The sequence below is a fragment of the Salminus brasiliensis genome, chromosome 4, assembly GCF_030463535.1.
Source record: "Salminus brasiliensis chromosome 4, fSalBra1.hap2, whole genome shotgun sequence".
Lineage (NCBI taxonomy): Eukaryota > Metazoa > Chordata > Actinopteri > Characiformes > Bryconidae > Salminus > Salminus brasiliensis.
Genome location: NC_132881.1, coordinates 33,472,575 through 33,496,038, shown reverse-complemented (window position 1 = coordinate 33,496,038; position 23,464 = coordinate 33,472,575). Strand labels below are relative to the sequence as shown.

Below are 23,464 nucleotides of genomic sequence, written 5' to 3'. Positions count from 1 at the left end.
GTCTAAGTGTCCTCGAAAAGAGTCAGTGTAGTGTGTTTGGCGTTTTACACTTAATGCTCCACAGCCTCCTACCTAAAGGGAACTTGACAAAAAGTGAGTGTGCTGGGTGAGTGGGGTCCTTCATGATGCAGGTGTCCCTCTTCCTGCATCTGGAGGTGCAGATGTCCGTGGTGGTGGGGAGGCTGACTCCGACTGACCTCTGTGCAGCCTTCACCACCCTTCTGCAGAGCTTTCTGGTATGCAGCAGAGCAGCTTCCAAGCACAGGACGCTCTCCACCACACGTCTGTAGAAGGAGGTGAGGAGCCCAGGAGACCAGCTCGCCTCAGCCGACTGATGAAGTAAAGTCATTGATGTGCCTTTCTGACCAGACTGGAAGTGTTGTTGATCCAGGTGAGGTTGTTGTTTAGGTGCACACCCAAGTACCTGTACCTGCTGGAGACCACTTCCACTGCACTCTCCACTCACAGACTGTGGCCTGTGTTGCAAAGTGAAGGGTTCAGACCAAGTGAGGAGAGTTTATTTGTCAGGGTCTGGGGTATCATGGTGGTAAAAGGGGATGTGAAGTCCTTCTGCTCCAGTTGGGTATAGGCAGTGTGGACAGCAGAGGAAATGGCATCTTCTGTGGATCGATTCTTCCTCTAAGCATACTGGTGTGGATCCACAGGAAGTTGATGGTGGCTTTGATGTGGGCATTTCGTGACTATCGGAGTGAGGGCTGTTGGCCGGTAGTCATTCAGACCTGTCACTGCACAACTCTTGGGGACCGGGATTATGGTGGGAACGACTGCCTGGATGAGGGATGTCCGCCAGGACCTCAGAGATCTGATCGGCGCACTGCCATAGCACCTGTCCGGAGATGTTGTCTGGGTCAGCAGCTTTCCGGAGGTTGATCCTCCTGAGGGTCCTCCTTACTTCTGCTTCACACTGAGGGGTTCTTCTTTGATGCTGGGGAGAAACACCTTAATATAATTAAGGTAATTTGCATAATTAATATTTTACATATATTATACATAATATAACATTTGCAGCTTAGAACTAGAGGTCACCTTTTGGCTGACCCTTTTTGCACAGGCCACATTGATTTAGATTTTTTGTATGTAATGAAAGTCAGAGTAACTCTGCGTTTGTATTTTGTAAAAAAAAAAAAAAAATTGTTTTATGCTGAATTAACCACTAAGGCTGTGTTTACTGTTTTTCAAATAATTGTGATTTGGCCAAGGGTGCCCAAAGACATAAATATTATATATCACGTGACGTTTTTGTAAATACATTGAAAACCTTTATTTTGACATCGTGATGCGCTCTGACGCAGCTCGGTGTCACTGGTTGGTCATCTCTTTTCCTTCGTCTGGTCTTCCTCTTCAGTCAACGCTGGTAAGAAATGTATCTTAAAATCGCACCTAGCATATTTCATATAATCGACGTAGCTCTGAAATGTTAGGAGGAATGGTGATTTCGCCAGTATACACCTGCATGCAGATGTCAGCTGTGACTATACGGCCTCTTTTTATTATTCCTGGTGAATGAAAAGATCTGATTAGCGAGTTTTGTTATGACCGCCTGTAAATATTGCAGCACAGTGTCGCACACTGCACAGAAGTCATTTAATGCTAAATAGATTATTTACGTGTCGAGAAACGTCGAGCGTTTTTCACATGAATTGCTCCTCAGGGAGTTTCGCAGAGCCACAGCACCCTGAGGTGGATTCGGGTAGACGATTTGCTGAGGAGCGCTTAACTGTTGACCTAGTCTCATGATCATGATCGATCATTTCCGTCTGCAGAGCTGAAATTCTTTAGTCTGTGATGTGCAGTAAAGTGCAGTTAACTAGTGTCAGCACATCAGGCCATGAGATCTGAAAATGACACAACATGAAAAGTCAGCATTCTGAGTCACTGCCGGTGTTGCTTTGAGGCAACATTATATTTCACAACAACATATTCCAGCATTGTTCTTTAATGTCTGGCTATGACAGCTACAGCTGAACACACATAGACTGTAATACTAGAAGTATTCCAGAACTTGAAGCAATGGAAAACAATATTATTATTTAAGTGTCTCGATGCAACAATATCAATATCAGTATATTAAAGTATCAAAACATTGGTGGTTTATTTTATGTTGTGTTTGAACTCTGGCCACCAGAGATCAGTGTTGTACTCTCAATTGTATAAAAAATTAAACTTTTCTTTTACTCAGAGTTTACACAGATGATTGTGTTTTCATACTATGACATTTTCCCTACTATTTTATTTATATATATATATATATATATATATATATATATATATATATATATATATATATATATATATATAACCCCTGTATTGTGGTTCTAATTGTATTGGCTGGTTCTTGCCAATACACAGTTCACAGTTCAATTCACTCGGACTCTCTCAATTGATTATATTAGCAAACATGTAATCTTCCTGCTATTTTGTTAGTAATAGTAGTTAATTAATATGAGAAATAGTTACAAATAGTTGTGCAATAACCAACCAAGCTAACCTTTCAAAGCAATTACATTCTGTTTTTTTTTTTGGCAGAGATAAAGCAAATTGAAAATTGAAATTCATCATTTAAAAAAGGCTTGACGCTAGCACAGATAACCTGTAAGTAAGTAAATCCATTTTGTAACAGTGATCTGTCACATGGTGGAAGCTAGAGATTATGTGCTTACTTGCTCAATGCTACAATAGCAGGAACACTCCAGCTTTGTGGTACAAAGTCAGCGTGTCTGATTAATACCTCCCTTTCTTATATACAATATAATTCATCTTAAAATAGCTTAATCATCAGTAATGACCCAATACACTGTGCAGCATGTTCTGTGGTACATTTTTGTGATGGTGACCTTCAATTGTGGACAAATGTGAACAGACAGTTCCAGGCTATCAGTAATAAAGCAGCACACTATAAATGATCTGTGTCTCATGTGTTGCACAGACGTCTTCATACCTCAGACATTTGCTCAGCAAATCCAATCACGCCCATGTTACCTGTTGTGGTATGCCATGGAGGTGCAGGTTACATTCCCAAGGACCGAGTTGAGATCTCCTGTGCTGGGGTACATGAGGCAGCACGGGCCGGTTATGCCATTTTCAAGTCCGGAGGGAGTGCCATGGATGCTGTGGTAGAAGCTGTTACCATAATGGAGAACAACCCAGCGTTTAATGCAGGTAATAATGTTAGAGACAGATGATGGATAAAACTACTGATTCTGAGGGCTACTACTACTGCTTCTGCTAATAATAATGATAATAATATTAATGACCTGCTGATTAATGTTGTAAGCATTGTAATACTTGAGAGGTAAAATATGTTTATAAAAAGGAAACAAATGAATTGAAAATATATTGAGTGTTTACTCATGTGGTTCAGGTCGAGGGTCAGTGTTGAATGTGAAAGGGGAGGTGGAGATGGATGCTCTGGTGATGGACGGACGCACTCTTGCCAGTGGTGCTGTGTCTGCAGTTAAGAGAGTGGCTAACCCAACCCAGCTCGCCAGGATGGTCATGGAGAAGGTACCCTTGTAAGAGTTTAAGTACTCCATAATATTCAAACCCCCTTACTATTATTTTCTCTCTCTCTACCTACATTAGTTTTCATAAGTCAGTCTTATTGGTGACAGATCATAATTGTAAAAGGTAAGTGGCAGGAATCCTTGAATAAGATAAGAATTAAACAGTTGTAAGCCAATATGGACATGAATACTTCTAAAGAAGATAGGAGAAAGAAACTGAGAGAACCAAAGACTCAAAATTGTCTGATTAAGGCTTGGGACGATGAGAGATTTTTTGGAAATCTATTCTGGGAAAGAATTAGCTATAGTTTTTGCAAAGCAAAAATAATTAAACTTTTTATGGACTGTTCAATTCTGTGGTGAAACCAAAACTGGCCTGTCTGTTCACCTACACCAGTGGCGTCAGTTTGCGCTGATCATCTCAGGCTTTTAATTTTGACCCAGTGAAAGACCAGTGGCAGAAATTTAAAGAGGACTGTTCGTATGGGTACACCTAAGGATGCCAAAGACGTGACTTCCGAAGGGAAGAATGGTTTAGGGCTGCTGTTTTGCTCCCCAGCCTCATTAAACATTTAAGCAAAATGCTTAGTGCGGTTTCCCTTGAAAGGGGCATCTACACCAAGTACTAAGGAGTGTGACATGGAACTCATTAGCTGAGCTCTTTATTTATTTATTTTTTTACAGCTTTGTAGTATGTCTTCATCAAGGGTAGAATTAATCAAAGCTGACTGCATTATGCAGCAGAATGCTGGGACATGCCTCATCATGTCTGATCTCAAAGATGATAAAAAATAGATTTCCATATCAAGCACAATAAAGCAAACATCAACACTATAAAAGACTGGTCCAAAAGGGGCAACTTAACCAGACCGACATGCTTGGCATTAATATTCACAACTTCATAACTTATTGTTATTGTATCTGATTTACAATAGTAATTTATTGCCGGTTGAGGGGGTTCATTCTTCTCTGTTATGCAGACTAGTCACTTGTGTCTGACGGCAGAGGGGGCCTTGCAATTTGCCAGAGCCATGGGTGTCCCTGAAGTGGATGAGGAGTCTCTGATCACAGACTACGCCAGGATGCGCTGGAGGAAGAACTTGCTTCCAGGTGCCAACCCTGTAGAGAACCAGATGTAAGAGTTTGTTTTTCCATAAATGTATTTCTTACACATAATCTACAATCTCCTATTTAATAACCTCCAAAAAACTTTACAGGAATAAAACCCTCTTAGAAGTCAATTAAAAAAAGTTATTAGATTTGTCATTTTGGAACTTTTTTTAGTTCATATAATATAAAGAGCATCTGTCAGGTTCAATTTCAATGTCAAAAGTAAAAAAACAGCAAAACAAGGTTTTTGCAGAACAGTGACAAAATGTAGTAAATAGACATTCAGTTGAAAAGTATGATCAGCCAACTCTGAAGTAGACTGTGTTAAGCATAAAAGACCACACACCATACTCAGTCATGCTATGTGTATATGCCCTCCTCAATATGTGTTTTACATGAGTCTTGCAGGGGCAAAATGGGCACAGTTGGGGCAGTAGCTGTTGATGCGGAGGGAAATGTGGTCTGTGCTACCTCCACAGGGGGCATAATCAACAAAATGGAGGGTCGTGTGGGAGACACGCCTTGTGTTGGTGAGTTAGCAATTTCTGCCCTCAGAATCTATATTAGAGGATCCTCACCTTCGTCTTGTTTTAAAATTTGGAGGTTGCAGAATGTCAGAATTGTGAATGTGTAATAGTGAGTAGGACTAGTGAGTTTTCTGTACTTGGGCAGAAATGTGCTGGTTTGGTTGTGATAGCAGTTGATCTTTTACCTTTGGACGTGCAATAATACCTGTAGTGTTCAGCTGCTCAGTAGCCTGCAGAGTTAAGTATTAACTTTACATGTTCAATACTCTAAGCAACACACCAATACATAACTCTCAGTACTCATACTTTATATGGATTACACATTTGATTATAGGATACTTTTTAGCTACTGATCTTCATTTTGCAAACATTAACTTGTATATGAAAGTATAATCTCAGCCTGTTTTTCAGTGTTGTAAATATATGAACATGCTCTGTGGAAAAAGTCTGATAGTGCCACCCATTGGTCAGATACAAAAGATACTAAATATTCTATATTTAGATACTATATATCGTCTTTCATGATTTTTAGGGGTAGAGAGTGTGTAGAGTGTGTTTTTTAATTACATTGATTTTGATTGAGTGCAGTTTTACTGAGGATTTCAGGGGAGTGTAATCTGCCGTTGCATGGTACTGCCAGAAATGTAATTATAATGATAAAGGAATGGCTTACCCCCAAAACAGTGTTCACATGTTCCGTCTTATCCCAAATGTTGTTGGTTGAGGCTTCAATTTTGGGTGGCAAACACTTTAATTCCTTTTTAGCTACTTTTGCCATGTAGCAATTACAGCACAACTAAGAAAACAAATGTCCTACACCAAACATGCCTTGGCTTAAAACATGGCATGTCTAGACTTTAAAACTTAGTAAATTAGATTTCTAGGCAAACCATTTATTTGAGGTTAAAATAACAGAGAAATTAGCAAAAGTGTCCATTTTGAACAGGTGCCTCTGTTTCTGTTTCAGGGTGTGGAGGCTATGCAGATAACCAGAGCGGGGCTGTATCACCCACTGGTCATGGAGAAGCCATCATGAAAGTCACTCTTTCGAGACTTGTTCTCTTCCACATGGAACAAGGTAATATACACCATATGTTCAAATGTTTGAGGACACCACTTCTAATGAATGCATTCAGCTACTTTCAGTTGCACCCATTGCTGACACCTTCACACAGCTTGTCTAGTCCCTGCAGAGAAGTATTTCCAATAGAATAGGTATAGAATAGGCAGATAAACAACAACCTATTGGCACAATGCCTAATGCCAGGTGTGGGCTAGATGTGTATAGGAGTGTATAGCCCAATGCCGCCCCCTAGTGGAGCATTGCAATGATGGTGGAATGATGGTGCTCCATCTAACATTTTTGGAATAAGTTGGGGATAAGGTGATGTGTGACCTCACTAAAACTCTTGTCACTAAATGCAATCAAATCCTCACAGCAAGCCTCAAAAATGTAGTAGAAAGCCTTCCCTGTACAGTAAGGACAGATATTCCAACAAAAGCAGGATACTTTTTAATACCCTTGATTTTGGAAAAAAAAATAATGAATAAGCAGGTGTCCCAGCATGTTTGTCCATATATTGTATCAACAAGTCTATTACAAGTATGCTATATCATACTATGGTACAATGTGTATTTCTGTCATTGCACAACCTCCTAGCTATCCCTAACTATTATTTTTCACCAACTGGAAAAATAATAACAATAAAACCAATCAGGAAAATGTTAGTTGTCTCCAGAATAACAAACAGAGATTAACATTGTTTTAAAAAAATAATCAATAATTTAGGCACCTCTTGAACATTTTTGCAATTAAATATGTCCATCAAATGTTGACATATGATTATACTGTGTATATAAATATTTTTGTATAAGCTTAAATACAGTAAGAATGTTTTTTGATAGGGAAAAACACTATAAGCAGTGCACAATCAGCCATAACATTTAATTAACATGGTCTAGCCTTCACTGCTCATGTCTATCAGTGAGTCTTGAAAGCCCATGACCCTGTCACTGGATCACCACTTGTCCTTTAATGGATGACTTTTGGTACTGACCACTGCATACCGGGAACACCCCGTGTATGTCACCACTCCTTGTCAAAGTTGCTCAGGTCTTTACACTTGTTTCCTGCTCCCAATTAACTTCAAGGACTGACTGATTATCTCACCATAATGGTATTTGTCAAGAAGTGGTATATATTAGACAGCACTGAACAGGGTTATTCACTTTACTTTATGTCTTTCACAGTTTGGTGGTTTTAATGTAATGGCTAATTGACAAATTCCACATAAAGAACAATATAAGCATCTGATTTATTTTTTGTTATTATTTGTTATCAATATAGCATTGATATCAAATCACATGTTTATCACATGTTTTCCTTTACTTATAAAGTATAAATTTTATTCTTTTTAATTGCAAAAGCAACAGTATGCACATAGACTCTGTAAAGTTGCATATACACTTACTAAGCAGACACTATTCAAGATTGAACCTTGGATTTATTTATTTTTTTGGCTCACAACAGTGGGTCACGTTTTACTGAGACATCACCATGGCAACTTATGCTGCATGCCTAACCTACTTCAGGGCCTGTTAAGTTTCAGTCTCATAAACAGCTCTTGGGGTCAGGTCCAGGCTTCTGATGGACATGGACCCCTCCAGTCTTTTGTAGGGCTTTTCCAGCAAGGAAATGTGTGTAGCCCTTTTCCAGCAACAAAATGATTGCTAAGTACCAATTGTGCTCTCTTGGACTCCAGCCACTGATGGCAGCTGAATAGACCTCCCGAAGCCCATTTGACACATTTTTACGTAAACGTATAGTCACCCTATATAGAGGGTGCCAAAAGATATAGAAGAGCCAAAAGGGCACTGCTCTTGAATATGTAAACATGTGTTAACAGAAAAACTTAAAAGTTAACCACAGCTGCATGTGTTAATCAGGAACCTGTCTTAATAGGGCATGCTTTGTCTGACAGGCCTCTGGTGGACCAGTTGATGTGCACTCATATGATGACCGTTATAGTAAAAACAAAATAACTGTTCTGCAGGAAAAAGCCCAGAGGAGGCAAGTGACCTGGCCTTGACCTACATGAAGGAACGGGTGGAGGGTCTGGGTGGAGTAGTGGTTGTGGACCCTAAAGGTACCTGGGCAGCTCGTTTCAGCAGCCTACAGATGCCCTGGGCTGCAGCCCAGCAAGAACAGCTCCACTACGGACTTTACCATGGAGAGGACTTCACTGAGCCAATATAGCGGCACTCCTAATCACCACATACGTGGCCCAGGTTTACACATATACAGTATACACATTTATACACACATTTTAATTGCATTCCACCAAAGAAAAAGCCATGTTAATGCCATGTACAGTCACTTCTGTGACAGAGCGACTGCAACTGCAGTACACGTGTAAATCAGTTTCATTTAAAATAGAATCTGTCAGTGCAACACTCCTGTAATTTTTGTAAAAACAGTCTGTCTATCATGTTACTGTACAGCACTGCCAGTACTGACTGTCTTCCACTAGATGGGGATAAATGTGCTGGTACCCTTGTTTGTACATGTTGACACTCACCCACCCCCAATCCAATCAACCAAATGATGGCTGTTGATGTGGATGTAGGTACATGTAGACCAATAATGGCAGGGAGAAGTTTAAAGCTACAAAAATCTGCATATATAACTTTACACTGAAGTGTAATTGATGTGAAATCCTGAACATTTGTTTTTGGTGAACAGGTTTATATGATTACTCCACTTCCCATTTACTATGTAAACTGCTCTTCAGCAGTCAACTGTCGAGCTGTAAAAAATTGTTTCTAAAATAAATGTATATTTGCAGGAAATTGTCGTCTCTGCATTTCAGATTAATGTGCAGTACTGAAATAGTTTACACCACACAATACCACTCCACTATAATTTAGAATGTGTTTGTGGATTTCCAAAACCATTACAACTATTTTTATACTACAAAACCACACATAATATGGGCAGAAAAATCATTTTGTATTACAGGCCAAGACTACACATGTTCCTATTAAATGTACAGCAGATTTTGCCATATATTCATATGCATCTCCACCTTTTATGTCTGTTAATGTTTTGGTATTTTAATTTCTGAGTCAGTTCAGTTTTAAATGAAAGCAGTCTGCACTTTAATCCCTTTAACCATGACACAGTCCACAAACAAATGTCAAAACAAGAAGCAAGACGTTTAAACATTTTCTGAGTAATGAATATATGAGAACTTGCTCATACGTACACCTAGTAATCCTACTGATTTAACTTATTTTAGTCGTGTGTTACCAATATTCTATTTTGAATCAGTTAATTCAGCTGTATTTTCAGCTGTTTATTTACACTCACTGACTAATGTTCTGTTCATGTACTTATCTGTAAAACAGAATGAAAAAAAAACCCTACACCCTCAACATGAGACTAAACAGACAAATAAAGCTACTTCTCATGAATGAAATGGGTTTTCTTGTAATCCTGCAGCGCTGCTGTGGGATTCTGTAAGTTAATGATCACTGACCTGTCCTCCATGGGAGTGCAGTAATACAGGCATGTGCTTGTTGTGTCAACAGAACAACCAGCTTGCTTGGTGCTTTCAGTTGTGATATGAGACCCCAAAACCAGTCGCCCTACCCCCCTGCCCTTTCTCTTAGTTTGTGTTCAAAATATCACACTGCTTTATGAGGGCAGGTGAAACAGACTTAAGCGTTGTTCCTCACTGAAGTGCAGTGACTAATTTCTAAGGTCATGACTTGTTTTCTTTGACATGCTCTTTTAAGATGTGGCCTTGACTTACTGCCCAAGGGCAACGTTGAGTTTTCAACAAATGAGTGCAAATAGTTAGTGTGCTGCTTGTTTGTGTGTTTGCTTTCTTGTTTAGCTTTTTCTTAGTCTTAGTCGTAGAGCCTGTCAGAAAAAGGAAAAAGAACAAGATAAGACCACGATGGCCTATGCAGTCACACACAGATTATATATATATATATATATATAGTATACATTTTTTTTTAGACATAGCTTGGTTCCAGATTTCTCCTGGATTTGTTCGATTCCATAGCCAGCTCACCTGATTTGTCATCATTAATCACTGGTTTACCAAACCAGGTGTTGGATGATAACTTAATAATAATACTCACATGACTCCTTTGGAGCTTTGGAGATATTAAATGAACATGTGAAGTAAAACTATGTTTTGTATAAATTATTGTTTAGTTATTGTTATTTGTATTTATTCTAATATTAGTTTTTATTTAGCAAATAAACACTTACTGCCCAGATCAGCCGCTTTATAATTCTAATTTTCACAGGGGACTAAGACTTTTTCACAGTGCACATTTAATTAAAAGCACTCACACACCAAGGTGTCTTAGGTTAAAAAAAAACACCTAATGGAAAGTGGTTGAACAGGCTGCAGGTAGGTCACGGGGTCGTGGAGTGCAGCAGGCTCGTGCACCGATGAGAGCGCTGTGCCTGCCTATTGGTCAGCGTTCACAGGCCACGGTAGAAAAGGGGCTGTCCGACGCCCCGCAAGCTCCGTAGAAAAAGTCGGGAGTGATAGAGAGACCAGAGCCGCTGACAGCTTCAGCGCACTCGGACGAGGAGGGAGTACAGAAGCCCCCCCACCAACACCAACACCAACACCCGTCCAGTTGCCATCTTAAACAGGACTCAGTACAGTGTACGGCGTTTCGCTTCGGCCGGGACTCGGGACTCGGGACTCGGCGCTCCTCTCATCACTGACTCAAAGCGAGACTCGCTGACAGAGAAGCGGCGCCTCACAAGTTGGAGACTTTCAAAAAACAAAACCGTGAAGAAGACAAAGAACATGGCGAGGGACAGTCGAACAGAGAGGGGACATCCTCTCTTGACAGACGAGCTCCTGCGAGTGAGCGGTAACGCTGCAGTGTCTCAGTACACAGAGAGAGGACCAGACTGAGCACTGCAGGAAAGTTACAGCGGGGAGTTCAGACTGCGCTCCCCCGAGGAATGCTGCACTGCTCCGGACACCGTGGTGAGTCTGAAAGCCCACTCAGGCTCAAGTGTTCGTGGGGAGCCCTGACGGTTTACCAGTACTGGAGTTGTTCTTGGTTTAGTGCACTTTCCTATGGTTAAAGTGGTGCCCAGTGGTGTCCAGGAAATGAGCCGGTTACAACATCGAGCTTCAGCGCATTTAACCTGCCATCATTTAGGCTGTAATTTAATAGATTAGTTTGTTGTTGTTTTGATGAACAGTACAGGGGGGGAATTCAAAGCGAAGTATTAGGCTAGCGTTTTTTTTTAGTTTGTTGACAGAAGTTTAGTGCACACTACATTTTTAGAGGGTTTAGAGATCTGTTCTGTGGGTTTTGTTATTACTTCGCCTCTGAACGTGAGCGGAAGTCAGAAATGTGCAGGCCTTCAGATGCTCTGCAGTTGCAAGACGAGCTTTATCTCTCAGCCTAGCAATGTATGATCACTTCTTCTCACCACAAGTGCGTTTCTCTTTCAGCCCTGCTTCTGCTGACGATATAGATTCTACACACCCCCTGTGAGAAGCTCATGTAGTGATACAGTACAGGGCTTTCTGTAGTCTCACAGCATTCCTGTAAGAATTGTGTAGTAAAATGGTAAAGTTAAAGTGGGGTTTTGATGTTAAACAGAGGTGGAACCCACTTAAGGTGGTGCCACATAAAACAGTTGTTAAAAGTTTCTTTAGCATTTATTTGTAAGTGTATTAATTAATGAATAAGGAGCCGTGTGATACTGCAAAGAACCATGATTCATGGGTCTCTATGGAACTATTGACTCTACCATCGGAGACGAAGATCTTGTTGGTTAGACAGATAGATCACTATTAGTCCCAGACAGAAAGTCACTTATTACAGCAGCATAAAGACAGTAGAAATAGCAACAACATGTGAGAAGATAAAAATGAAACCGTAATTTTATACAGATTAACTGTAGCAAATGTAAGTAGAAAAAGATGTTAGTTTTTTTTCCCTTCAATTTTTAAATTGGTGCAAGATGAAACTAAACAATAACCAACATCTGTATATGTGGGGTGATGTCTAAGGCATATAGACAACAGCAATACCTAGAAATCCAGTAAGGGCAACTCCCTGTATGTGCAAAACTGGCTTCTTCAGCGTTCCAATGGAGATAGGCGCACTTCCTGTCTCCGGTCAGGAATTAGGGAGTCTACTTTTAGAATTCCCTACTCTAGCTCCTTTCAATTTAATTATGTTAAATATGTTAATTATGTTTTTTAAGTCTAGTTATGGAGAAAGCGCTTTTGTGCACCTCAATCAGCAGTTACTGGCCCTATAATTTGGTCATTTTATAATGCTCTTAATTAAGCCTTCTGTAGACTACATAAATGACCAAAAACTGGCCTAACACTAAAAGCAGGGTTTAACGTTTTTGCTCCTTCATGTCTTATTTGAGTGCTGCTATCCTGTGAGAAGGATTAGCCGACTACAACAGCGTCTTCCAGCTGACCTCTAAGAGTTAGCTAGTTCTGTTAATCAGTGTTCTGGTGACACAGATGACTTGTTCTGTAACTGTGTGTTTCGTGCCTGGAATCAGGCTTATGTGTTTAAGCAGAGACCAAAAGCACAAGAGTGTGACCTCTCACAAGGTCAGAGGGCCTCCGCTCATCTGATCTCCGCTTCGGGCATCTGCGGATTCTTTGAGGGGGGAAAAAAAGCAAAAATAAAGTCTGACGGAACTAAATGGGTGAATGAGTGAATGAAAATGTGAGTTCATGCATGTATGTGTGAGTGAGAGAAACACTGAGATAGAGAAAGAGAGTATGAATAGATAAGTGTGCCGTTTGCGCTTGTTTTCCATTCACTTACTCAGTGGTTAGTGATTGCTTGGTCATACCTGCAGATTAAACTTGAGAAGCTGCCAAAAACAGTCAAAAATATAATCATATATATCCTCTGTCCTTTAATTATTAATTAATAGGTGAAACTGAAATGCACTAAATGTTCAATGGATCAGATAACAGTGGATAAGTGCCAATGATCATTCTTTTTTCCACCCCCAAAAAGCGGGCCTCCGATTTTAAGGAAGAATGCTTTGAAGAGTGGGCCCTTGATCTGGGCAAGAATCAAAGTGGCACACCAGGTGATGGTATGGGATTTTTTTTCTTTTTAATCCGAGTAGGCAGTCAAAGATCACAGGAGCCCAGCCATCAAAACGTATGAACTCAACACTATTTATGAGCCTTCACTTTTCCATCATGCTCTCAGCCTCCTGTGATTTTCACATCGGATTGGTATGGGTAAGGTTTGAGAGATAGATAAAAACAGAGATTCAGGCCAGAAAGTTGAACCTTTGCACACATTTCCACAGCTAGAACTGGATCTCGTTGACCTTGTTGTGACTTTGCTGTGTTTGGGTGGTACAAAGTGTGTAAGGCTTCCACTGTTAACATGGAAAGTGAGTCCTTCTTGTTGATGGACACAGTGCTTTAAACTTTCCCAGGACATTGGCCGTATGAAGGACTTCATCAGAAGATAAAGTGAAGGCCATTTTAATGTGAATGTGAATAAAAACATGGAATGTTTTTAGTGTCTAAACCAGGCCCTGATTCTTTACTTCAGTGCTTCGAGGGACAGCCGGCCAAGAGAAATCAAGGAAATTAGGTCTGTTTTTCTGAGACCCCTGCAAGGTTCCTCTTTAGCGTCACTTATTAAAGTGTCTCCCTCACAGCTGAGCTGACGCCACCAGCATTAACGTGTCAGTTAGCCGTGAGGACTTGAATAGGGCCAATCAGAGAGAGTGTACTGGAGGAAGCAGTGAGTCTCTCAAACTCGAACCCCCTCCCCTCTCCTTCTCTCAGTCTCTCCCTCTCTCCTTCCACCCCTCCCCCTCTGCCTCACTGTGTGCTATACGGTTGCCAAGTGCTAAGAATCTGTGGAATGCAGGATTGCAGTGTTCTGATAAAGTTTGCTTTGTTCCCGCCGTGACCTGAACGCTGGGAGGGATATGGGACCCTGAGAGTTTCACTGAAGCACGGCACCAGCCTGTATGTGCGCACTGTAACCCATGCACACATGTCCCTGCCGCATATTACAGCCAACAAGCCACAACTCCTGGATGCCTTGTTCAGTTGACTCCAAACATTGGAGGCAGTGCTAGTAAAAGCCTGTCAGATGTGCTGTATGTGCAAACCACGTGAACGCTGCCCTTTTCCATTATAATTTAAAAATGGACTAATAGTAAGTCACCAATTTGGAAATACTGTATGAGGATTATGACTGTGATGTGTATGTGAACCAATCTCTTCAGAAACTCAAAACTAGCTATTATACGAGTTGCTGTTCCTGTTGTATTACTGTGGCCCAAGAGCTTTGTTGTCTACTTTGTAGTCATTCTAACAAGAATTTGTACAAGCAAGAGAAAGATACATCCCAATGAGGCCTTTGAGTGTTATCTGTGAACCTTTTCCTGTGAGTCCCCCCCCACCCCAAAAGGTCTCTGACAAAGAAAACACTGGAAAAACACGAGACATAACCTCACACTGCCCCTATGTCTCACGTTACCATGTTAAAATACACACGCAGCACCCTGCCAGGCATACACAGCTTCAGGGTGAGAGCCGTTGTGTGGAGAGAACGTGAGAGAACAAAATGGAGGCCAGATATGGCACAGGTACATCCACCCTGATGACCTTATAGAAGTCACACAGTCACATTATCATTGCCGGGCTGTCTCCAACAGACCAGAAGTAGGGAGGACATGGGCGGAGCTCCGAAAACCGCAAGCTAAGCCCTTAGAGCACAAGGGTCATAACAGTCCAGTTTAGAGGATAAACAAGCAGATAGATTCTTTGTGATTGTGACTCAGAATTGCAGGGAGTTGGCACAGAGCAGGTTCTGTGTATGTTTGTGTGTGTGTGTGTGTGTGTGTGTGTGTGTGTGTGTGTGTTTGTGTGTGAAGGAGAGCTTTCTGGTCTGCAGGGACACTTTGCGTGTGAAGCTTCATCAGATTTGCCCTCTGTGGGAGTGTCATGGCAAAACAAACGGCTTCCACTGACTCTCCTCTGGTGTTTTCAGTGTAAATATGGCATTTCTGCATCCCATAGCAACCAGCCCTTATGGTATCTGACGGGGGTGTGATTAATTCAGCCAGAAGGACTGTTCACGTGTATATTAAGCTTCCAAAATAGTCGTTAGGAAACCTAATCTATAGTCATGGGTAGTAGTAATATTTCAATGTTATGTTACATAGTGGGCAAGTCTGTTTGAAATTTCTCAAAGTGTAGGGCAAATGATTTTGATAATCAGTTGGGTATAAGCTACAATTACTTCCATTACTTATGTAACTACATTGCTACATTAACTTTAATAACTACATTAGTACATTAACCTTCATGGCCAAGACATCACTGTGGAATCTGGTGAGTGGGAGTACCTTCTATATATAGTGCAACCCTGTAAAGAGGCAGGATTTACCACACTCTTTTGCTTTCTCTTAATCATGCTGGATCAAACTGTTTTACTACAAAATCTCAACAACAAAAAAGATTTAATGAGACTATTAGAGATAGATTATCAGTATCCATGGGTATCACTATCAGTCTGATCTGAATATTTACTGCTAGTGTTACCATCAAATTAGGAGCGGTCACTTTAAGACTTTGCATCCTGCCTGACACCCATAACATGTGCACTACCCTCAGCTGACATTTGGGGTTTGGGTTTGGGGTTCAAGTAGCAGAGCCATCTGGGCTGCACAGTGGTGGCGAACTTCTGGCAGTAGGGGCTACTGTAAACATCCTTGACTGGAAGCTGGTGCTTAGGATGGAGCTTTCAGTCGGATGTTTGCAGCAGCCAACTGCCATTACCCCTGTTCAAAACCTTCAATGAAGAGTGGAACAACAGCGACCTACAGGACAACCAGGTAGTTAAAGACCAAATAATGTCTGGTTTTTTTTTTTCTTTATTCAATGTGGGCTAAATGTATGATTCCACCACTATAAATATTACATTTGCTTTTGTTGTATGGAGTGTAGTGAAGTATTGTTAGAAATGGATTTCTCTAGTGTCTTACTGGGTGATTTGAGATTCATGCAGTGATACAATGGAAGCACAGGGCTCTTGCACTTGCAGTGGGCCCTGGCCATGGCAAAAGGGATGACTCCAGAGGCAGAATGTCAACTTTGAGGGGCCAAGGCCTGCCATTTATGTCAGATTAGCACTTCCAGTCATGTAAAGCACATTCCAGCCTGGCACCTGTGGAGAGCTAAGACCCAGATTATTGCTGCTGCCTCTGTGCTCCCTTTCTCCTTTTTAATGTTTCAGAGTCCTGAAATACAGAGCCCGGTGCCATGGCCTCTTCTCTTTCCCGCCTCCTGTATGAAGTCTCCCACGGGGACAACAAAGAAACCCACAGAAATATGATTCTGGAGCATGGCCTCTGCTCCATAATGGGACACTTGCCAGCCTTGTTCACAGAGAGAATAGCTACATGGGGAGGAAACTTTCAGCTGATTTTTGTACTCTTGTCATTTCAGTTTTTATTTGACAGGTTTAAATGGCATAATTAAGCTTGTGAGCAGTTAGTGAACATATATTTCACATTTAAACTAATTGCAATTTGAAATATAGTTATAACTGGTAGACACTTGTTAGAGAAGATAGTCCTTTATTTATTTGGCATTGTAAAATAAGCTACTGATTGTAAATCTTATGATTCTGATGTTTTGATTCACAGAGCTTATAATTTGTAATGTATAGTTTTGCTTAGTTGTCATTTTATAACCTTATCTTACTATATTGTCTATAATTAATTCCAAGTGATTTATTATTTATTTCGGGAGCACCCAGTTTCAGCACTATGGACAGTTCTCTCAGGATATGACATTGTAGTCACCCAGTCCCAGGGGTGAGGCAGAGTCCTCTGGGATGTTGGCTGATTAATAGTAATCCCCCCCTACTCGTCTTTTTCTCTTTGCAGTAGCAGGTCTCTTACCGTTCTGCTGGTTTCTCTTTGTGCATTCTGGACGTTCAGCCACAATGACTGAACTGTGACTGGAAGTGAAAGTTTGCAAAGTGATAAGAAGGAAAGGTACCAGTGGTAAAACTGATGGAATGTTTGTACAGTTTAGCAAACACAGTTAAAAGCAGACAGATGATAAGCATAGCTGAATGGGCCTTAATTGAATGTTTAGCAGTGCGTATTTACAATGGAAATGGTGCGCAGAGTGTCAGGATGCTGAGGGAAGTGTTCTGAACTAACTGATTGGTTAAAAGCTGAACAGATGTGAACTAAATGTATGAATTTACTTATTAAGTTAACGTAAAGTTGTGAACTGATCAGTCCTTCAGAGTCCTTAAATAGCATATTTACTACATGGCATGAGAAGCGCTATATAATGAACTGACTGGCGAACAACATGGAACGATTGAGACGTTTAGCAGTGAGAATTCAAACAACTTGACAAAAATTACTATATATGATTATAAAGTGCACTGTGTCAGAAGGTGTCTCATCCCACTCTACAGGGACATGGAAAATCCTTCATTAAATAAACAAGACAATGCTCCTTTAAAAAAAAATTTCAGTTGTTCCCATTGTTGCATTTTATCTGTCACTGCTCTCCTCTACATCTTCATCACTTTATCTCAGTTGAAAGATGGAGGAATGTTACCCCCCACTGTAACCCCCCCTCCCACACACACACACACACACACACACACACACACACACACACACACACACACACACACACACACACACACACACACCATTCATTTCCCTTTTACCATTACACTGCCTCTCTGACTCCCCTGTCTATGTGCCCATAGGCTAACTCTATGTCCGATGATTTTTCCCACAAGAACCACTGAAGACCTAGAATGAGGGGACCAAATATGTTTGTGAGGGAGAGAGAGTGCCCTTGTCCAGTAAGAGGAAACAAGCTTAAAGAATGTGAAAAGCTTCCATTCAGGCGGGTTCACAGGGTCTGGGAGTGGCCACATCCTCGAGGGAGGAGGGGGCTCCTGGCCTGGTGCCAGGAGAGCCGTGCAAGCCAATGAGATGACCTAGGTCCGTGTGAGCAGCACCCAAAGCTGCTGCCCATCCCCCCCGTCCCTTAAGACATCAGAGCAGCTACAGTGTCCTTCTTCTTTATTTACCCAAACAAATAAAGCCTGTGTGCTGTGTGCAGCCTGTGCCTCTTGCAGTCCCCCAAGAACACCACTCTGTCAGCCAGTGGGCAGCATGGTCAGGAATGCAGCTCTATTAATAGAAGGTGCCCATTATCTCAGAGACTAATGGCCAGCATGAGCAGATTCCTGAAGGGCATGGAAGTGACGCACTTTTACCCACTTCGCTTCCACTTCCTGCTTGATTTACTGTTGGTGTTCAGCCAAAAGTCTCCAAAGAGGCTTCATCTTCAGTGCTGTTTGTTTGCCGCATCTGTGGGATGATGCTGATGTGATGCCCAGTATCAGAAAACACCAGATTAGATATCAGAGGAAAATAAAAATGTAACTGAGTTGATTTTGTAAGACATCTAGCCTCAAATATGATGTTTTCAAAATCACTTGTAGTACAACAAAAATACAGCCGAAGGACAAACTCCCAGAGTTGCTAGGTTCCCAGGGATTAAGCCTAGTAACGAACTATAATTTTCATTCAATGGAAAATCTCTGTTCACAAAGCTGCATAGTCCAGGTCTAGGCTTAATCCCTGTCTGGGAAACTGGCCCAAAGCATGGTAAAGTAGGTCATATAATAACAACCTCAGCTATATGTTGTCTGTTGTTAACGTAAGAATAATGATAGGCTCGGTTTTCAATAAAGCATTTGTGAGAGTTGCTATTATGTTGGTTGTGTGAAAATATGCTGCAGCTTTAGATGATCTTAAGTGAATCACTTCAATTTAACATTGTCTATTTTAAAGCTCAGTAGGTTTTAAAGACAAAAAGGGTGAATCAATATCCACTACTATTCAAGGATTCGGTATCATAGCAGGAAAAAGTGGTGGTGTGCCATCGCTACCTGTTCTCTGAAGGACTGTCAGGTAGGGAGACTGTCTAAAGGTTTCACTGGTTGAGCACATGTGACCCAGGAGCTGTGTTGAGCCTCAGGGAGTGTAAACATCCTACACTCTCAGCTGGAGCTGAGACGGAGGCCGGGAGTGGGGTGTTTGCTCTCTCTGGCTCAGAGATGCCATGGCAGTTCCAAGGAAGGTCAGGCAACCACCATGGAGGAAACTGCTGCTGTGTCATTTCTTCTCTCTCCTTCACATACTTACTTTTACTCTCACACACTCTCTCTCTACTTCTCTCTTCGTTAAGAGAAGTGTGTTATTGCGGGGCGGAATATAGGTGGTTTAAAGGACGCAGAGGAAACTGAGCTCTATTGTGAGGAGTGACGCAGGGTCTAGAGGTGAGCCTGCAGGGTCTCTTTGAAGCTCTCTGACCCGGCAGGGTGGGACAGCTCCAAAATGCCTCCGAGCACTCCCACCCAGACTAAGCTGTTGTCACGGCGACTGAGTGGCCCAAGAGGAAATGGCTATTTATACCCTCCAGAGCGCAGAGAGAGGCACCCTTCCGAAGGGCGGCTCTCTGTTCGCTTCCTTCTCCGAGCTGGGTTTGGGCCTTTTCAAAGGCCCAGTTTCTCAAACAAACAGCACTATTTTAAGAGATGATTTGGGCAAAAAATGAATTTGCACAATTATCCCATCACCCCAAGAGCCGTCCGTGGTCAAATCATGTGCAATGTAGAAAACGTTTGCTTATTTGCTATTACTTCAGTGCTAAAGTAGCTAACAAGCCAAAGGTCCAAATCCAAAGCTTATAGTTAAATTCAAATTGTACCTAAATATCACACGTGCCTCAAACTGGGTTACGCAAATGGTTTCAGACGCTGTATGACATGCTGCTATCTATGAAGATGACCCAAAGTATGTTCTATAGCTCCAGACTGTAATAGCAGGCATAGAGTTGGTCTCTACATTTGTCCAATAAATAGAAAAAAGATTGCTAACAGATGACTAAAAGCTTCCATTACTTGTTAGCCTTGTGGCTCCTCTAAACAAGTTGGCCGATTGACTGGATTGATGGAAGAATAGAACTGTGAATCATATTTTAGCTGAAACTACTGCTTTCACAGAAGGTATTTTTATCATCCTACAATGGTCTTAACAGACTCTGCTTCCTGAAATCTAGCCTCACACACACTCTCACACCAATATCTAAGTGAACAGTGATCCTTGGCATTGTACCGGGCTCACTTGCTGTCTCTACTGCTGTTCTGGGGCCGTTGTCTCATTTCCTCTCTTCATCTTTCCCCCAGTAGCAATCAGGATGCATGTCTGCTTTTTTTCTGGTTCCCACCCTCTCCCACTGCAATTATCTTGGTCCACTTTTCTTCAGTGATGTCAGTCCTCCAGCTGTTCCCCCATGCTCCACTAGGTGGCAGACTTGTATACATACATACATAAACACACACGTATATAAACATGGAAAGCATATTTATAGAACTGGATGTTGCAGTCCAACTATTTTACTAATTAAATATCTGAGCAAACAGGAGAAAAGGTGATGGGAAAAGCTGTTTAGGACTTTAAGATGATCAGTTGATAGTAATCTGTTAAATAATAAATCATTTCGAAAGTCATTCAGAATAGTCTTTGGCTTTGTATTAAAACATAGATGTTTAGATCATGTGGTTGAAAGATCTTCACAAACTGAAGAAAAATTGTCTCAAGCTCACAAGAGGGCAGCAGAGTTCTGTCTATAGACCAGGCAGGACTTAAACGTCATTTCTAACCTAGAACATGAACATACAGTCAGCATGTCTTTCAACTCATTAAAAAGAAAACAAAAGTTGAGGTCTAAGGTCTGTTGTACTTAATTCAGGATTGCTGTGTGCTTTTCTTTGACAGTGACGTCTTTCCTCCACAAGTGAACAGTGGCAAGGGGAAAGCAGAGTGACGCAGGGAAAAAAGGAAAGATGCAAAGTCATGCATGGGCCGCAAGGTATGGTATAGCTAAGATTGCCAGTGATAAAATTGCATTATGAATCTCTTTATACAGTAGCAACTGTGATGTTTATTAGAAAAACCTGATGGGTTCATTAATGAGTTTGTTTACAGTGAACTCCTGTACATACATTTCCATTTGGTCTCTCTCTGAGTAAATTCATGTCATTTCTATTTTAAGTAAATAAATAAATAACTAGACAGGCTATGCTAATATACACATGCAGGGGAACTCTTGTGAATAATACAAGGTTTGTGTTACAGTAACATTTTAGCATTTCTAATTGGCAAAACTGCAGATGCAAAGTTTTTGCTGGACAGCGACCATGTAAAGTTGCTCATACTCTTAATAAACTTCGAATAAACTCTCTTTTCATGTCTTGTGTGGTTACTCTTTAGCTCCTGTTGTTCAGTAATGGTGTGAGAGTAGAAACCCAGCTACTGTAACAGCTGTGCTGACTTGAGTTTCGGGGGATGTCCACACTCAGCCAAAACTGAGGAACCGAAACTGTACCGTCTGTTTGCAGAAAGATGTTCACTCACTGTGAGCTGCCACTGTGTGTGGAGTATGATCAGGCTTCAGCTGTTGGAACAGCAAAAACAATCCAAGATAAGCTTAGTTTGACCACAGCAGCAATTCAGACTGATAGCCAGCTAACTTCACAGAAAATACCACTTCCTTTTCACTGCTTGCATGATTTTGCTGATCAAGCTGTTGGCCTGATAATCTGAGAGAAAATCCTAGTTCTTGGATGCAGTCTGTCTGTATAACTTCGGTATATCTTCAGGTATCTTTAAGTATATCTTCAGCCCCATTTCTGTTCGTCTCTCATACCACACACACACGTTTACCATGCAGTGGAGCAGCTGTGTAATGGCTGGACTATGCATTTCCAGCCTGCTGTAGCCAGAAGTGTTTTTTGTTATGGCACAGCTGAAGAAAGGTCAACTCAGTCCAGAGTGTACTGTGGGGGAAACAATGCGGCTGCGTGCTTCTCAATAACCTTTTTTTTTTAATGAAGTCATTTCTGAACTTCCCTTTGTGCTGCATAATTATATTGCATTTAAATTCATCTCTCTGGGGAAATCGAGGCACAATCTTGTGGGTTCAATACCCATGTCCACTAAGCTTTATAGCTCCCAAACAATAAACCCTCTTAATGTGCATTATTGTAATAACCTTTTATTAAGAATATTTAGACCATTAAGAATAATAGACCATTCCTGTTGAACTGTTCATCATACTGATTATTCTATTCTATTTTGTGCAATAAGAAAAAGTCTCTCTCTCTCTCTCTCTCTCTGTCTCTCTCTCTCTCTCTCTCTCTCTCTCTCTCTCTCTCTCTCTCTCTCTCTCTCTGTGTGTGTGTGTCTCTCTCTCTCTCTCTCTCTCTCTCTCTCTCTCTCTCTCTCTCTCTCTCTCTCTCTCTCTCTGTGTGTGTGTGTGTGTGTGTGTGTGTGTGTGTGTGTGTGTGTGTGTGTGTGTGTCTCTGTCTGTCTGTGTGTGTGTGTGTGTCTCTGTCTGTCTGTGTGTGTGTGTCTCTCTCTGTCTGTCTGTGCGTGCCTATGTCTCTGAAACAGTCCTCTTTTGCCCTGTGACTGACTAGCCTTAACTGACTGCTAAAAGACAGCTTGAGTGTTTGAATGGCTGCTTGCAGAGCAGAGTTTGAGAGTGTCAGAGGGAAACAGATGAAAGGGAGTGAGAAATGTGAGCAATTGCTTCCATCTCTTCTGGGAAGATGGGAATAATTGTCAGCGGGGTTTCCTATGACTGACAGGCCCTAAGGGCGGCCTTCTGGACACACTGCACCTGCATTGGCCTTCTGTTCTTGTATTCAGTCAGTCCCAGTCACTGGGCCAGTGTGTAATGCTCCACTCCAACAGACAGCGGAGCTGGACACGAGTCTTTTAAAGCCTGCAGCTGAGCTGGATGAGTGGATGGCGGATGCACAGAGCTTAGGCATTCTCCACATCTACTTTTGTCAGAATGAAGAATGGGGAAATGTGCAGCAGAGAGAGGGCAGACAAACTAGAGCACTATGCATGCTTTTTAAGATTCCATAGCAATGTCCTGGAAACAGTACATTATTTTTTTTTGAAGAAGAGAAGTGTAGATTCCTTGTGTAAAACATTGTACAATAATTTATTCAAATGAAGTGTTATATAGTGTTATAGCATTGACAGCAGCCAATGGCAAAATAACATCATATAGTCTCAGAAACGAAGTATATTTTAGATTAAATATAAAATCATCACGGTTTAAAGTGCTTGTAACTTGCTAAATTGGTTTATCCAATAACTTAGCT

General features: G+C 41.3%; 1 protein-coding gene and 1 long non-coding RNA gene across 3 annotated transcripts; both read left to right on the top strand.

The window, feature by feature from the left end:
* Window positions 1-1,298: 1,298 nt before the first annotated feature.
* Window positions 1,299-9,010, top strand: asrgl1 (asparaginase and isoaspartyl peptidase 1). 2 transcript variants are annotated; one of them, XM_072678112.1, is made up of 7 exons: window positions 1,299-1,375; window positions 2,948-3,180; window positions 3,383-3,525; window positions 4,505-4,659; window positions 5,043-5,164; window positions 6,129-6,239; window positions 8,215-9,010. In XM_072678112.1, exons 2-7 carry the CDS (start codon window positions 2,994-2,996, stop codon window positions 8,415-8,417), a joined length of 921 nt encoding a protein of 306 aa, XP_072534213.1. In that variant the 5' UTR covers window positions 1,299-1,375; window positions 2,948-2,993; the 3' UTR covers window positions 8,418-9,010. The 2 variants fall into 2 exon arrangements, with proteins under 2 accessions (XP_072534213.1, XP_072534214.1); XM_072678113.1 differs by lacking the exon at window positions 1,299-1,375 and adding an exon at window positions 2,593-2,617.
* A 1,733-nt stretch (window positions 9,011-10,743) lies between these two features.
* LOC140554772 (uncharacterized) lies at window positions 10,744-21,528 on the top strand. The gene is made up of 2 exons (XR_011979641.1): window positions 10,744-11,187; window positions 21,063-21,528. It is a non-coding gene; the product is annotated as an uncharacterized lncRNA (long non-coding RNA).
* The last annotated feature ends 1,936 nt before the right edge of the window (window positions 21,529-23,464 follow it).